Source organism: Chlamydotis macqueenii, chromosome 3 (assembly GCF_036417535.1).
Source record: "Chlamydotis macqueenii isolate bChlMac1 chromosome 3, bChlMac1.mat, whole genome shotgun sequence".
NCBI lineage: Eukaryota > Metazoa > Chordata > Aves > Otidiformes > Otididae > Chlamydotis > Chlamydotis macqueenii.
In genome coordinates this window covers 9,713,168-9,728,686 of record NC_141558.1, presented here as the reverse complement: position 1 = coordinate 9,728,686, position 15,519 = coordinate 9,713,168, and the positions used below count along the sequence as shown (strand labels likewise).

Genomic DNA, 15,519 nt, shown 5'->3' with positions numbered 1-15,519 from the left:
GCACAGAGCTATAAGTTGTCATTGATTTGAAGACGTGAAAAAGCTGGATGAGTAGGGGAGGGATCCTTGGTCATTTGTGTATTGGAAAGAAAGAGAGAAACAGACTGGAAATACTTTTGCAGGTAAATTCTTCTTGTAATTGCAAGTCTAGTGCAATGAAATACTAAATTGGATCTCCTTTGGAGAGATTTGCAGTTGAGTTTATTGGATGTAAGTAACATTTGTGAGATGAGCAGAGATTGTGTAAGTGACGTGAATTCCTTTCTGCTCTTGTTTTCTTTGGGCAGAAAAACTTTGAGAAGTACAGTTCTCTTCCTGGTTGTCTGTGCTGTTCTGCGTCCCTGCATGTCCATGTTGTGTCTATGTCCATCCCTCCTGTTTTTCTGATATAATCCTTAATTCTCCATGTTTTTTTCTGGGAACAACTTTCACATTACGGATTACTCTCAAGTTATAGAATTAGTCTGTAATTAGTCTTTCCACAAGAGCAAGTCCAGAGGGGTGTGTTGTTTTTTTTTTTGTTTGTTTGTTTGTTTTCCAAATGTTGCCTGAGAATGTCTTTACAAAGAGAATTGTGTCAAGTGTATGCCAGTTGCATAAAACATGACATTGTTAAATGTTTAGTGTACATTTTAACCAGAAGTGTAGTAATATGCTACTAAAGCATTTTGAAATCAAATTTCATGTAAGGAATTAGTTGACAAAGAAAAAAATATGGAAAATTGCCAGGCTGATAATATTCCTTTTCTTTACAGACGGAATGGAATCTCACGCTCCCTCACCAAATATAGTAGATATGAGTCTGAAGATAACTCATATAGAATGCCATCCTGAATGCTTGGTTATAGTGTTCCAGGGTCAATACAAGGCAGGATGTGAGCTTGACTATTACATACTGCAAAATGAAATACAACGTGTCTTCAAAGTGAAAGATAATGTTTACGTTGGTGAATCTTGTTTGGTGGAAGATGCAGAAGGAAAATGGCATAGAGGAAGAGTTCTGGAAAAGAGGGAGAATATCTGTGAGGCTTTTCTTATAGACACTGGGCAAGTGCTAGTGGTTGAGGAAACGCATCTTGCTTCTGCTTGTAGTGAATTGTTTCAGCTGCCTCCAAAGGTGATTTTGGGCGTTTTTGCAAGCATACTTCCTCTTGGAGAAAAATGGAGTCCCAAAGCCATTAATTATTTTTCATCTCTGGTAGGATTACAGGTTACAGGTCATGTGAAAGCTGTTATGCCGTCCCAACTGTTTATTTTAGAAGTGCCAAAGGTCGTTACTGATGTTCTTGAACTGCAGTTAGGAAAACTTATTGATGGAGATTCATTTTGTCTTATTGTAGAAACATTAAGATTGTTTCCCCGAGAAATACTGTGTAAAAGAGTGCCACAATTGTTGCAAAGGAAGTATCCAGTCAAGGAGTTCCTTACTTTCAGTAATTTTGAGAAACAAACACATTTTTGGCCAGTTCCAGATGATCTCTTTCCACGTCTGCCTGTTGGCAGTAAAGAAAATGTAAAAATAACTGTTGCAGTAAGCCCAACTAAGTTTTACTGTCAGATACAGAAATGGCAGAAAGAGCTGGAAGATCTGACAGGAGCTATGCATTTGTACTATGAAGCTATCAGTACAGAAAATAATAAATCTTTTGATAGTTTAGGGCTGCTCTGTGCTGCAAAAAGGCAAAATGGACAGTGGCATAGAGGAGTGATAAAACAGCTTCTCTCTGACCATGTGGAAGTCTGGTTTATGGATTTTGGCAATAGTGAAGCTGTGCTGTCTAGTTGCGTTCAGAAACTCAAGGTAGAGTTCATGGCATTACCGATGGTTTCGTTTCCGTGTGCGCTATCTTGTTTTGGTAGTCAAGATGAAACAGTAATGAAAATTCAGCTGGAAGAACTTATACAGGCCTTGATAGGACAAACTTCTGTGTGTGTCCGTGTTGATTTATTCAATGACATTAAGCGCTTGTATTATATTACACTGCAAAATCAAAGTCTTGGAATTAATGCGAAGAATCCAGAAAAGCTGAGTGAGGCAGCTGCATCATGTGTCTCGCTTTTGGAAACAAAAATCACAAGTATTACTGTAGACGACAAACGATGTAATGAGAGATACAGTTCGTTTAAGAGTTGTACTGGAAGTAAACATATGAAAAACTCTTTACCGGAATGTGATATTTCTTTGTTAAGCCACTACAAAAAAGTAGAAATGCAAATGAATTCTTTTCATACTGCTTTTGTAGTATATGTCAGAAATCCTTCTGACTTCTGGATTCAAACGTATGAATATCAGAATGAGTTTCAAGTGTTGATGAAAAATATTGCAGATGCATATAACCGATGTGAAGCTGATGAAATGGTCCTTAAAAACCCAGAACCTGGAATGCTGTGCTGTGCCCTATATAGCAAAGACGTGCATTATTATCGGGCTGTTGTAATTGAAGTGCTTCATGTAAACATTACTGTTTATTTTTTGGACTTTGGAAATACAGACACAATACCCTGTTACAATGTGAAAACATTACTTCCTGAGTTTTCTGACTTACCAGCTTTAGCTATGTGTTGTGCACTTGCTTGCATCTTTCCTGTTGATGATGTGTGGGCTAAAAAGGAAACTGATTTCTTTAAAGACATTGTGTTTAACAGAGTACTCCTACTTCATGTAATTGGAAAGCAAAACAACAAGTATATTGTCAACATGCAGTGTAAGGATGATTTGCAGCAAGCAAATGTTGCCACATGTATGGTTCAAGCTGGTTATGCTGAATACTGGGAAAATAAACCAGATTCTGTTCTAAATTCAGCAAATAAAGGTAAAGCCTTGAGTCCCCACAAATTAAAAAATGTAAAAAGCATCTGTAATACTAGTAAAAATGAAACATCTGTAAATGGACAGATACTTCAGAAGGAAAAATCATTAAGCTCGCCTTCAGTGCTGAAAGAATCTGTTGTGCTGTCCTGTTTTGGAAAAGGTGCTGTCTCTAAAAGGCGTAAATCTGTATATGAGAAAAAATTATTTTATAAAGAGTTTGTGTTTAAACCAGGAGCTGTTTTTGAGGTAGTGTGTTCTTACATTGTTTCCCCAGCAGATTTTTCATGTCAGTTGCTAAGCAAACTATCAGAGCTAAATAAATTAATGAAACAAATTCAGACTTACTATAAAGAGCATACCAGTCCTTACAGAACTGGACAGGTTGCCTGTATAGTTAAATGTCCCAAAGATGGGAAGTGTTACAGAGCAACTGTTGTGCAGCAAGTGTCCACAAGTGAAGCTGATGTGGTTTTTGTAGACTATGGTTATCGGAAAAGAGTTTTAGTTAAAGATCTTCAAGCTGTTCATCCAGATTTCCTGACTCTGGAAAGTCAAGCGTTTCAATGTGCACTTAAAAATGTACCCTTACAGATTAGCTCACGTAAGTCTGAAGAAATGCGTAGATGTTTTGAAGATTTTATTTCTTCTTCTAGAGGACCACTGACTTGCATCATTTATGCTCTTATTCTTGTAAGCCCCAACTGTTTATGCAATATAGTTGACTTAAAGACTCCATTTATTAGTGCAGAGGCATTACTCAGAGAACATGGTCTCATCCAGTCTGAATATATTGGTCTGAGAAACCTTGCGTCTTTGGGTTCTCTGTACAGTTTTTGCTACTCATCTTTTAGTATAAAAATTGGAAGTGAGGAGGAGGTTTATATAACTCACATACATAGTCCTTCAAAATTCTATTGTCAGCTTAATCGAAACACTGAAACTATAGAGGCATTGATGAGGAAGGTTAGTGTCGTCAGTAAAATGTCAAATAATGCAAGATATGATACCAACAATACACGGTTATGTATAGCCAGATATTTTGAAGATGGTCTCTTTTATAGAGCTTTGGCTTTTCCTGTGGAATCAACATCCTATATATGTGCTGACTTTGTAGATTTTGGAAATAAGAATATGGTAGAGAGAGACCAGTTAATGCCTATTCCAGACTCTGCTACTGACTTAATATTCACACCCATGCAAGCTATTAAATGCTGTCTGTTGGATGTTAGGCAGACAAAAATTCCAGCAAGAGTTACTAGATGGTTTGAGGAAACATTCCTTGGTAAATTACTGAGGGCAGTAATTGTATCCAGAGAATCAGATGGACAGATTGTCGTGGATTTGTATGATGGACAGCACAAAGTAAGTGAGAAAATTAAAGAAAAAATATTGACAGAATTGTCACTGAAAAACTATACAGAACAACTTGCTGGAAGTAATGGAGTGATATGTCACATGAAAGATCACAAAGGAATTAATAAAGTAACTATTAAAAATCTTGAAAGAGTTAAATTGAAAACTGAAGTGAAATGCCAAGTATATGATAAGTATTGTCAGACAGGTAATGGACAGAATTTTGAAGATGAAGAGCAAACTGCATGTAGCACACAAAAGTTACGTAGTGGGTCCTCAAAACTGCTGACTTTACAGGATGGTGAAGAATCGGCTTTTAGAAATGCTGTCAGTGCTGTTATGGAGCACAGAGAGGAACCTCTGATTGGAAAGCCTGCTTTAAATTCAAAGGAAATAACTGTAAATGCTCTCTCTGAATCTCGTAATGAACGACTAAATTACACAGGTCAGCAGCAAAGGAGTTACAAAACTACACCTAAATTAATCAGCCTTCCTCAACGTGATATTCAGGTGAATTCTGAAGTAGCAGGGTATATTTCTCATATGAATAGTCCATCAAGTTTCTATGTTCAGCTTGCAGAGGATGAAAACTTAATAATACAACTAGCAGAAGAAATAAATGAAGGCATGGTAAACATAAATAATGAAAATTGCTTAGATGAGCTCATGGTAGGAGATCTCATTGTAGCAGAAAATGACACTGATTGTTTTTACTATAGAGCAGTTATTAAAACTCTGAAATCAAGAAACTCCTTTGAGGTAGAGTTCATTGACTATGGTAATACAGCAGTTTTAAGTCCTTCAAAAATCTACAGGATTCAGGAAAAGTTCTTAACTTTGCCAAGGCTCAGTGTTCATTGTTTCCTTAGTAGAGTAAAAAGTTGTCCTGATGAAAATTGGACCAGTAAAAGTGCTTCCTATTTTGTAAGTGAAAGAAATAACAAGCCTGTTGCTTGCAGGTTCTTACAGCAGCATGGAGAACGATGGGAAGTAGATGTAATTTTTGATGGAAAGTCTGTGTCTAATAACCTCTTGCAGAAAAAAGGCAAGACAAGGAGGCAAAACACACCAATGTGTAATCAAGAAAATAGACCAAAGCAAATTCTGTTTACAAATGCTAATCCTCAAGATAGAAAGTCTAGGAATGGTTTAGGTGGTCAAAGTAAAACTAAGGCTGTTAGGATGAGAAATGCTTCTAAAACACCCCAAAATGTTTTACCTCAAGATCTAAATTCTGGACAGGTAGAAGGAGCAGAAGTAATTAATATTTCAGAGTGTGGTGGATTTCATGTACAGTTACTTAGAAATTTGCAAATATTACATGAGTTAAATGTAATGATTGTCAAAGAAGCACAAAGAAGTGATTGGCTTAGTGTGAATGACATTGAAGAAGGATTGGAATGTATAACAAAATCTGAAAGGAGCTTGAAGTGGTATCGATCAAAAGTGATAAAGAAATTTGTCAGGGAGAAGTTAATGCTAGTTTTTTTCGTGGATTATGGCAGGTGTGAGATGGTGTCCTTAAATAACGCGAAGATGCTCAGTGATGAGATTAAAAGTGTTCCTAAACAAGCTGTGTTTTGTAAATGGGTTTGGTTTAAAAAACTGTTGAAAATTCAGTTTGTCCATGTAGTAAATGCCCTCCTGGAGTGTGAAATAAGGATTTTGTTTTTGAGATATTTGGAATCCTCTCATATCTGGGAAGTAGATATTTTAGTTGGGGAAGTTCTGCTTCAGGAGTATTTGAACCAGCTCTTAAGTCATTGTTGGACTGTTGTTGGACCAGAAAAATCCAGTAATGCAGACTCTAAGGAGTCTGATACATTGTTCAAGATAAATTCTGTCATATGGACACTGCTGCAGAGTGGCAGAAGGTATCCTGGGTTTGCAACTGCAGTTACTGATCCTTCAAACTTCTGTGTGCAGTTTGAAGTCTTATTTGATTGCATGAAAAACTTGTCTTTGTTGCTCTCTGACCTTCCTGACAACTTGCCAGCTTTGCCAAAAGAATGTGTGGCTCCTGGTGCTAGCTGCTTGATCCAGTTTGGACTGGAAGCACAGTGGAACAGAGCGGAAATCCATGAAGTAACGAGTCAGTCTCTTACTCTTAAATTTATTGATTATGGTGTTCTCAACAGCATCCCTTACTCTGATATCCATAAACTTAAAGTTGTTCCAGAAAGTCTGTCTTATTTACCACCCTTGGCACACCCTTGCTCTTTACATGATACAGTTCCTGCCAAGGGGGAATACTGGAGTGATGAAGCTAAACTTCTGTTTCAGAAGCTTCTTAGGAAACCAGGTCTGATATTTCATTTTAAACATTATGGCTCTGAAATGAAATTAGAAGTGGATGTTCTGTATGAGGGGAACGATCTCGCTCATGCCTTAGTTACTGCTGGCCATGCAGTCCGCTCTAAAAGTAAGTGCTGCTTCATTCCAATTGACAGAATTAAATCAGAAAAAACAGATTTGCAGCCTGTATGTCCAGATTCTAATTACTGTGCTTCCCTTTCTGAATCGGATTCATACAAAAACTCTTATTTTGCTGCCAGAGATAAAGGGGTGAAACAAAAAAGGACCCAAAGCATTAGGACCGTCTGTGATAAAAGTTTCAAATAAGGAAGTCTGGTGAAATGGATGCTGGAGTATCATTAACAAAGTATCTGGGTTCATCTAACACTGAAAGAAAAGAAAAATGTAAAAGATGGCAAATACTGTGAAGAAGTTGTTTCTCAGCATTGTGATGACAAGAAGAGTAAAATTTACTTAATACAGAGTAAATCTGCTACCAGAAGCAGTGGTTGAGACTTGTGATTCTGGTCATCCACAGTGTAGACAGACAGTGTGAAGATCCCATCTGAAGAATTATTTGAATAATTAGACTGCAGTTAGAAAAGTACTTGTTTACAGCATTAAAAAAAATACAGATACTCTTCTCAGTGTGTTTTTTTTTTCTCAGATCTTTTGTTATATTTATTGAGACAATAATGTTAGAAGAATTATTTGAATAATTAGACTGCAGTTAGAAAAGTACTTGTTTACAGCATTAAAAAAAATACAGATACTCTTCTCAGTGTGTTTTTTTTTTTTCTCAGATCTTTTGTTATATTTATTGAGACAATAATGTTTAACAATGGTGTTGTCTCCTTGTTTTGGATGCTCAGAAAATAAAGATGCCAAGCATTCTCTTTGTTTCTAATTCCAAAGTTCTCCTGTGAGCATCTTTTCTCTTTGAGGAGAAATTTTACTAACACGAAACCAAAAATTTGGATCCCCATTTATGGGAGAGACCCATTAAGTTGCTTTCAGTTAGCTCTTGGTGTAAAGATGTAATTAACCTGTCTCAAGGTTCTCTTTAGACGTTGTCTGAGTTGCATCACAATTGGAGTCGTTCTCTCTGCTGAGTGTGCTTGCTTGGCTGATCTCTCGCCTCCATCCTCCCCACCCTTATGTCAAAGTGGAGAGTAAGTTTTCTCTGGGGGATTAGTCTGTATCTTGAAGGGAAATACTCGGAGCTTTTTCCTTCTTTGTAGGAGGAAGAAATTTCAGGAGAACTGAAGATGAGATCTAAAAACACTTCCTTGCCCCCCCCCCCCCCCCCCAGCCCTCCCCCCCCTTACCCCAGCTGGGTATCTCTCTCTTTCTTTTTTTTTTTTTTTTTATTTAAAGAAGAGATATGTCCAGCAAATTAGAATGAGTAAGTGATAAGGCAATGCCAACTGATCTTTGCAAAGTTAACTCTGCTGGTGAATTATTCAAAAAGCATGCACATATTTTTTCAGTATACAGGTGAAGCGAGCCCATTAGTAACAAATCAGAAAATGTGTAAGATAAAATTTCTTAAGTAAATATTAGTTAAGGTATCAGAAGTGTTACATAAATGTATTGATTAAATAGAGGAGATTTTTGGTAACTATCTGTGGTTGTTAACTGTGTTCTTTATATATCACCGTTTTATTACATTATTGCAGGATTTGAAGGTTTTCTTGGTTATAAACTTACTTGGCATGTTCTTTGTAAATAGTTTGACATACTGGTTGCTTTTATGATAAAATGTAAAGGCTGTATTGTGCAACATTACTCGTGTTGAGTGATAACTTCACTGAGGTACACTGTAGTGCCAAGTAATACTAAGTGCCTCTGCATGAAAATGTAGGGGTTAATTAACTCTGATTCTAACTTACAACTATCATTCAGTTGGAACAGCAGGTGCTTGGGTGTCTTTTTAAAGATCGCTTGGACACCATAAATGCCAGTCCTGTTGGCGTAGCATTAATATACAACTAGTGTATTTTAAGTTAGATTTTTTTTTGCTAATGGAAAGGGTATTGTGCTTTAACTTGTGTGCAGTTGTAGAAGACTAGGAAGACTGTAGAAGACTGCTTACCTAGTATTTCGCACTGGAGCCTAGAAATGGTGGATGACTAAGAAAAAATAAACAACTGTGAGCGTGCTATTTCCATGTTCTGCAAATTGCAAATGTTAGATTTATTTACAAGAATGTGTGTTCTATTTTCAACTCATAATGTCTGGATTGGGATAATTATTTTTTTTTCTGAAGGTCTGATACCCAAAGTGCTGAAGGTAAAAACTAGATAATTTAAAGTATTTTCAAGATTATGCTGCACCTGTAAATAGAGAGAATGTCTTTTGTTGCCATTGTTGATAAGGATTTTCAGAAGTGCATTATAAGGATATGTTATGACTGGTAGATTAAGTTGCTGAGATATCTGGCTATGGATTTTATTCCCAGTCTTCTTTCTTTGGTGTGTACTTCCCCTACCCCCAGCCTCAGCTGTAACAGTATTCTTCTCCTAAGTAGAAGAGCCTATACTTGTGATCTAGCTGAAAAAATTTGTCATTTATTCAGGATTCAGAAGTTTAGGTGTATTTTCCTATTTGTCTTGAGTCAAGCATAATTCTGAGCAAAACCACTGCTTTGATTTGGTAAAACTTAATTGGAAACTACTGTTTATCATTTGGTTGTGTTTCCTAAATGTATTTCTGTATTTCTTTATACTGTATCATTGAATACATTGATGATGATTATTTTTTTTTAATCCATGGAAGTCATAGAGAACTGGTTGCATTTGTTTGGAATTAAAAATGTTCCCATGTATACTGATGAATTCTGTATTTTGCCTTTTTGTAATGAACAATAAAATACTTACCTTCTGTGTGTAACTTGCCTTGCTGAAGTCATTCTGAATATTTTGAAGCTTTATGTGACCTTCTTGGGTGGTGAATATATGGGGAAAAATCTGAAGGTATATCAGTATGTTTTTTTGCAGGGTGGTGCCAAGGAACAGTCCTTGCTCTGTAAGCCAGCAGCTGTGGATTGGATTATATCTGCTTGCACTGAATCAAAGTTTGCTTTTGAATGCTGTATAAAGGGCATAGTCACTCTGCCTGCTCACTTGGGCAGTTTTCTAGATGAGATGCGTGCCATGCTCAACCTTCATCTGCTTTGTGCAGGTCAGATGCTCTCTCACTGGTGCACTCTATGAAGGAAGCCAGGCCTTATATGCCAGATAGGCACACTGTTACAATACCGTTACTTAAAACTCTTTTATATTTGTATGCAGGTACTTTGAGAAACATTTTTCAGTATTTGTTTTTAAAGATGTGCATTGCTGAACATATAAACTCTTAAAAAGATTATTTAGATGTTTTTCTAATGATCTGGCATTCTATAATGTTCCATAAAGTTCGCCTGATATTGGAGTGGGAGTAAAGATGTATCTGTGTAATTTTTTTCTATTTTGTTTTCCCAAGGGAGCTTTAAGACAGTATAACGGTACAGTAAGATGCCTGAGGTTTAGTAACTACCATGCAGCATTACTCCCTAGAGGAAGAGTACCTCTTGCTGATTTTGCTGATCCTTTCTGGCTGGTTTAGGGAAATATACTATCTCCAGAGGGAAATGTGTTCAGACCTCAGACAGCAGAAATAGTTGATGAGAGAGGAAGAGTTCTGAGATCATTAAGGAATCACGTGAGAAGAGACACAAAGAATGAAAAGGTTTCACTGCAAATATGGGATGGGTGCTTCAGGAGTTTTGAAATGGCTGACTAGTTATTCCATATTTTTATGGGCTAGGAAGCATTGAAGTTTTGGCTTTCAGGAAGAAGTTTAGGTTTCAGTGCTTAACCTAGTGTGTGAAGATTTTTGAAGTTTTCAGTAAAAAGACAGGAAACTAAATATGAGTGTAGAGCATGAAGAAGAGCTCTTAAAAATTAACCAAATATCATATATTCCATAAAAGCAAACTTAAGGTTGCAAAAGACCCTCTGATGTTGCTTTTAATTAATGTCAGCAGAGGATTGCATATGTATGCAGGGATGTGCTTTGTTAGCAGCACGCCCAAGTCTGGAGGTAAGCGTCACTGTTGTCCGTAGACAGCTGCACTTCTACAGTGGAAATGGTGCTTCAACAAGGTATGAAAAAACTTATTCCTTTTGTTTTTCCTGAACCTGCTTTTTTTGCTACCCCTGTGCTTTCTTGTCTTTGCCTACACTCCTCCCAAATAAACAACGCATCCCAAGTTACTTTTTCTTCATTGGTCCTGCATTGCTACTTGTATTGGTATTTCTGACAGTGTTACCTAAGCAGCCTGGGCCCTATACGATACTACTCCCTAGGCTACATCCCTAGATGTCAGCAGCCTTGTACGCCAAGCCTGCCTTCCAATTATTTGGTTCATGCTGTTTAAATTTCATTTACTTTACGTGCTTTGTAGAGAAAATCACCTGACTTAATCTTTACTCTTCTCCCTACCTCTAACTAAGCACAAGCAGCTGCTTATATGCAGTGTCCAGTACCAGAGCAACATAATAATCTGGTTTGTGCTCGCATGATATCTTCAGCCCTGCATAGTTCTCACCACCTTCCCAGTTCCCATTAAAGGCCTTAGCTAATTAAGAGGCTTAGTGTTCTGACAGGACCTTCTGCTTGTACCAGTGATCTAGGTGACATTCTTAGCCCTAATGTCAGAGAGAAGAGACTGAGGGAGGAGCAGATTGGTCCTGTGGATTAATACCTGGTTATGCATCTGATATTATCAACAGGATTTTTGTTTTTATGACAGCAGGACCCTCTGAGAATTGAGGACTGCTGGACGGAGACAGGATCTGCCTGACAAAGTGAGGAAAAAGCATCTATGCCAACAAGCTGGATGATGTGATGAGGAAAGCCTTAAACCAGGAACAATGAGGCTAGGAGGTGTAACTCACAGGTAAGAAATGAGGGATGAGCTGGAAAGAAAAGGATGCAGTGTAATGGCAACAAGAGAGACCTCGGGAATACTAAAACAGTAGGAAGGAGGCTGGGTCAAATATGTTTATACAAATGCATGCAGCCTAGGATATAAGCAGGAGGAAGTAAAACTGCAGTTCAAATTTGCAAGGGATGTCAAAGCCTACAAGAAGAGGAATCAACCCGTACAAGTCCATGGGATTTGGCATGATAAATCCAAAGATACTGAGAGAATTGGCTAAATGTTCTTTGATACAGATTAGGGGAGATTCTGTATATTTGGAAGAAAACAAATGTTGTACCTGTCTTCAAAAGATTCCTGAAGGACAATGTGGAAACTAGAGATTGGTCAGTCCTACTTTTGTACCTGGGAAAAGCATGGAGCAAGTCGTCTTAGAGCACATTTCTGGGCACATGAAGTAGAACTAGATGGTTGGTCATAGTTGGCACAGATTTACCAAGGGTAAATCAGGCTTGACCAACCTAAGCGGAGGTTAGTGAACATCATGTACGTTGACTTCTGTAAGGCTTTTAACAATATTCTTGTATCTGGGGTAGGATGTTACTCTCTGGATGAATCAAGAACCAGATGGGTAAAAAGCTGTTTGGATAGTTGTGTTCGGAGTGTAGTGGTTAATGGAATATGCTCTATCTGGATGTTGTTAACGAGTACTGCAAGGGTCTGTCCTGGGTCCTGTCCTGTTAAATATCTTTATCAATGACCTGGAGGAGGCAATGGAGTACTTGCTCATCAAGTTTGCACATTGTACCAAATTGGGAGGACCAGCTGCTATACCTTTAGGGCCACAGGCTGCAATCCAGAGAGAGATGCTGGACAAAGGGGTCAGCAGAAACATGATGAAATGTAACAGGGACAAATGGCTGTAAATAGAAATAAGATGTTTAGACTGGAAGGCAAAACCTTTTCATAGTGAGAACAATTAAGCATTGCAGAAGGTTGCCCAGAGAGATTGTCCATCCTCAGTACTTTTCAACACTCAGCTGGATAAAGTTCTGACAACCCTGATCTGACCACATAGCTGACCCTGCTCTGAGCAAGAGGTTGACTAAGTGACCTCTAGAGGTCCATTTTCACTTGAGTTATCCTGTTACTGCTGCAGCTACTTTTTGTACCTTAGTAGCTTCCAAAAACTTGCCTCTGGAATGAAGCACATGAAAGTCCCTACATCTTATTTTAGCACATGGTTAACCAGTTTCACTCAAACCATCTTCACTGCCAGTTTAAGTGTAAATAGCAAAATGAATGAGGACTGCATAGGTATTCTGTCTGGCTTTCTTCAACCATAATTGGAAACTTAAACTGAGGAAAGCCTCCTGTATAACAGCTTGTGTTTATAGAGACTGTTAGGACAGAGGAGCCCCAATGGGTTGAGGTACACAGAAAGCCTGTCAGCCTCTCAGGTGGTTTATATCCCTTTAAATACTTGAGAGGTAGCTTTGGGAATAGAAGCTTAAACTACCTCCTTTTGTCTCATCTCTTCCATTCCCTGCCCCTCTCTCCTGCTCCAAGGTGTTTAAAAGCATCTCCATACGTTGCTTTGCTGCAGACTCATCAGTGTACTTGACTCTTTCACCAGCTCTCTGTGACAGTGTACAAAGTGCTCGTAGGTTGGCTAATTGTGTGAATCTGAAGGGATAATTATTCTTGAGAATATGTATGCTCACCTACTCATTGTCCCAGACTTACAGTCTTTCTGTAAGAAATATTCTGAAGAGAGGAGTGCAAATATCTCTATTACATAAGGTAATTAGTGAGGTTTTGAGACACCTGCTTATATGACTAGCAGAAATGCTTAGCAGTAAGTTTGATATGGGCCAGTGATCTTAATGGTTAACACCCTACGCAATCCATCACCATTTTATATGATCTCTCATTCCATGCCATAGGTATTAAAGACTTGTGTCAGCTATGTTTTATAATCTATACATTGATATAAAAGACAAAGTTCAATGGAGCAGTTGCAGAATGTATATGCTGCAGAAATATGTGGAGGTACGAGAAGAGAGGAGGAAAGACTTCTTCAAAGAGATGTTTGTAAGTGGGGCTCAATGCAGTCTGCCAGGGCAAAAGAATCATCATACCCTTTGAGTACTACTGGGACTCCTCCCCAAAATAACAGCTCTGCTATTATAAAAATCTTTACAGGCTGGTCTGAGAGTGGGAAAGCTGCTCCAGTTACAGCTGGGAATGCTTTTTTTTTACCATTCAGCATGTGTGGGCAGCAGGAAACACTTGACACGAACAGAGTTTGTGATACTAGCTTAACTCCTCTTTAGATTCGTCTAGAAGGCGTTGGCACGGTGGCAGTGGCTCCTAAAGTCACGTTGGGATGAGCCGCTGTCAGTTTGCAGGAGGCTGCTCGTTTGTGATGCCTCCTGTGAGCTGCGCTGACACCTGGTGGCTCTGTGCACGCTGGCGTGGCTTCTGGCTGGGATTGGCAGGATTCTTGTTCCTTTCTTAAATTTCCTTTAAGTGATTCTTCCTCTGTTTTTTGTTCTGAGAAAAGGTGAAACATTAGAATAAGCAGAGTGGGAGAATAAGGTTGGATATGCTATTTGAGGCCTGATACAAGAAATTTTTTTGTGGCAAATTCCTGATTTCTCTGGATACATAGATACTGTATTTGCAGACTGGGTATTCAAAAGCACTTAAAATGCACGTTCCCATTAATGTCCAGTACGTTTCTATTTCTTAATTATTTAGACACCTTTGAAAATATTTTCCTTCTCTTTAAGAATCATTTTTTCCATAATAATAAACATTGTGTAAACAAAATCATGCAAATATTTATTCAACTCTGAACTAACTTAGGGACAGCTGTCTTGATTCCTGCAGATTTAATAAGAAAGTTTCTAGGACTACCATGTCTGGATCTGCATAATGAAGGAATTAAAACTGTGATTGCAGCGTAATTTTTAATGAGCAATAAACGCTAGGAATCCAACTGTGTGACCCTGCAGTATAACTAGACCTAGTTCTGTGAAATTATTTTGCTGCAAATAAAAAGAAATGTAGTAAAAGTGGGGTTTAAATGGGTTTAATATTCTTTTTTCTTTTGTGCATTGAAGCAATACCAAAGTGTTAAGAGAGAAAACACTACTTGACAGGCTTTGATTCTGAGTAATTCTGTAGTGTTTAATCACCCTGATTTCAGAGGAGTTTGAACTTAAAACATAATATATGATCAAGCTTTTTAATTATGTTCATTTCCTTTTAAGCCATGGAGGCACTGATCTCCTCTAATCTGACATTCCATATAGTGTGGAATTTCACTTACTTTTGCATTAAGCCAGTATTCCCCCTTCTGCCTCCAAGGGTTCAAACCTTCATACTCTCGTTTCCCACCTTCAAGCTATAAGCTTGCTGTTCACCCCCTTGAAGCTGTTTTACTGTACAAAAAGTATTAAAGAGCTGTGATATGTCTCTCTCTCTCTCTCTCTCTCTCTCTCTCTCTCTCTCTCTCTCTCTCCCCCCCTCTCTCTCTCCCCCCCCCCCTCTCTCTCTCTCCCTCTCTCTCTCTCTCCCCCTCTCTCTCTCCCCCCCTCTCTCTCCCTCTCTCTCTCTCCCTCCCCCCCCCCCCCCCCCCCCTCTCTCTCTCTCTCTCTCGCCACAGGAGTCAAGTATAGGAGCACTGGCACAGTTTGCCTGGAAAGGCTGTGGATTTTCCATTCCTTGGCGATACCAAGCACTGACTGAACAAGGCCCTTGCCAACCTGCCCTGGCTGTGAAGTTACCCCTGCTTTGAGCACAGGTTGCCCCTCGCAGATTACCCCTGCACTTTGAACAGAGGTTGGATCAAATGACCTTGAGAGGTCCATTCCAACCTTAGTTACTCTTTGATAACTATTATTTTCTCAGATCATGCACAGTGTATTTTAGACATACCTGAACTAGTTTTAGATGTCTCAGTTTGGGAACAGATGATTTCTCTGTGTTGACTAAGAGCCTGGTCCGATTTGGGCAACCGAATTAGTGCTCAGTCTGTGAAACTTTGTCTCATATTCAGGCTAGCTGGTTTGTAGCAACACACATACCTACATGACAATATGGTATAAATGCAGTATAGATACACCGA

General features: G+C 38.5%; 1 protein-coding gene across 1 annotated transcript; it reads left to right on the top strand.

The window, feature by feature from the left end:
• The first annotated feature begins 760 nt into the window (after positions 1–760).
• TDRD15 (tudor domain containing 15) lies at positions 761–6,787 on the top strand. Its single transcript, XM_086743475.1, has one exon. The coding sequence runs from the start codon at positions 761–763 to the stop codon at positions 6,785–6,787; it is 6,027 nt and encodes a 2,008-aa protein (XP_086599601.1).
• Positions 6,788–15,519: the final 8,732 nt, after the last annotated feature.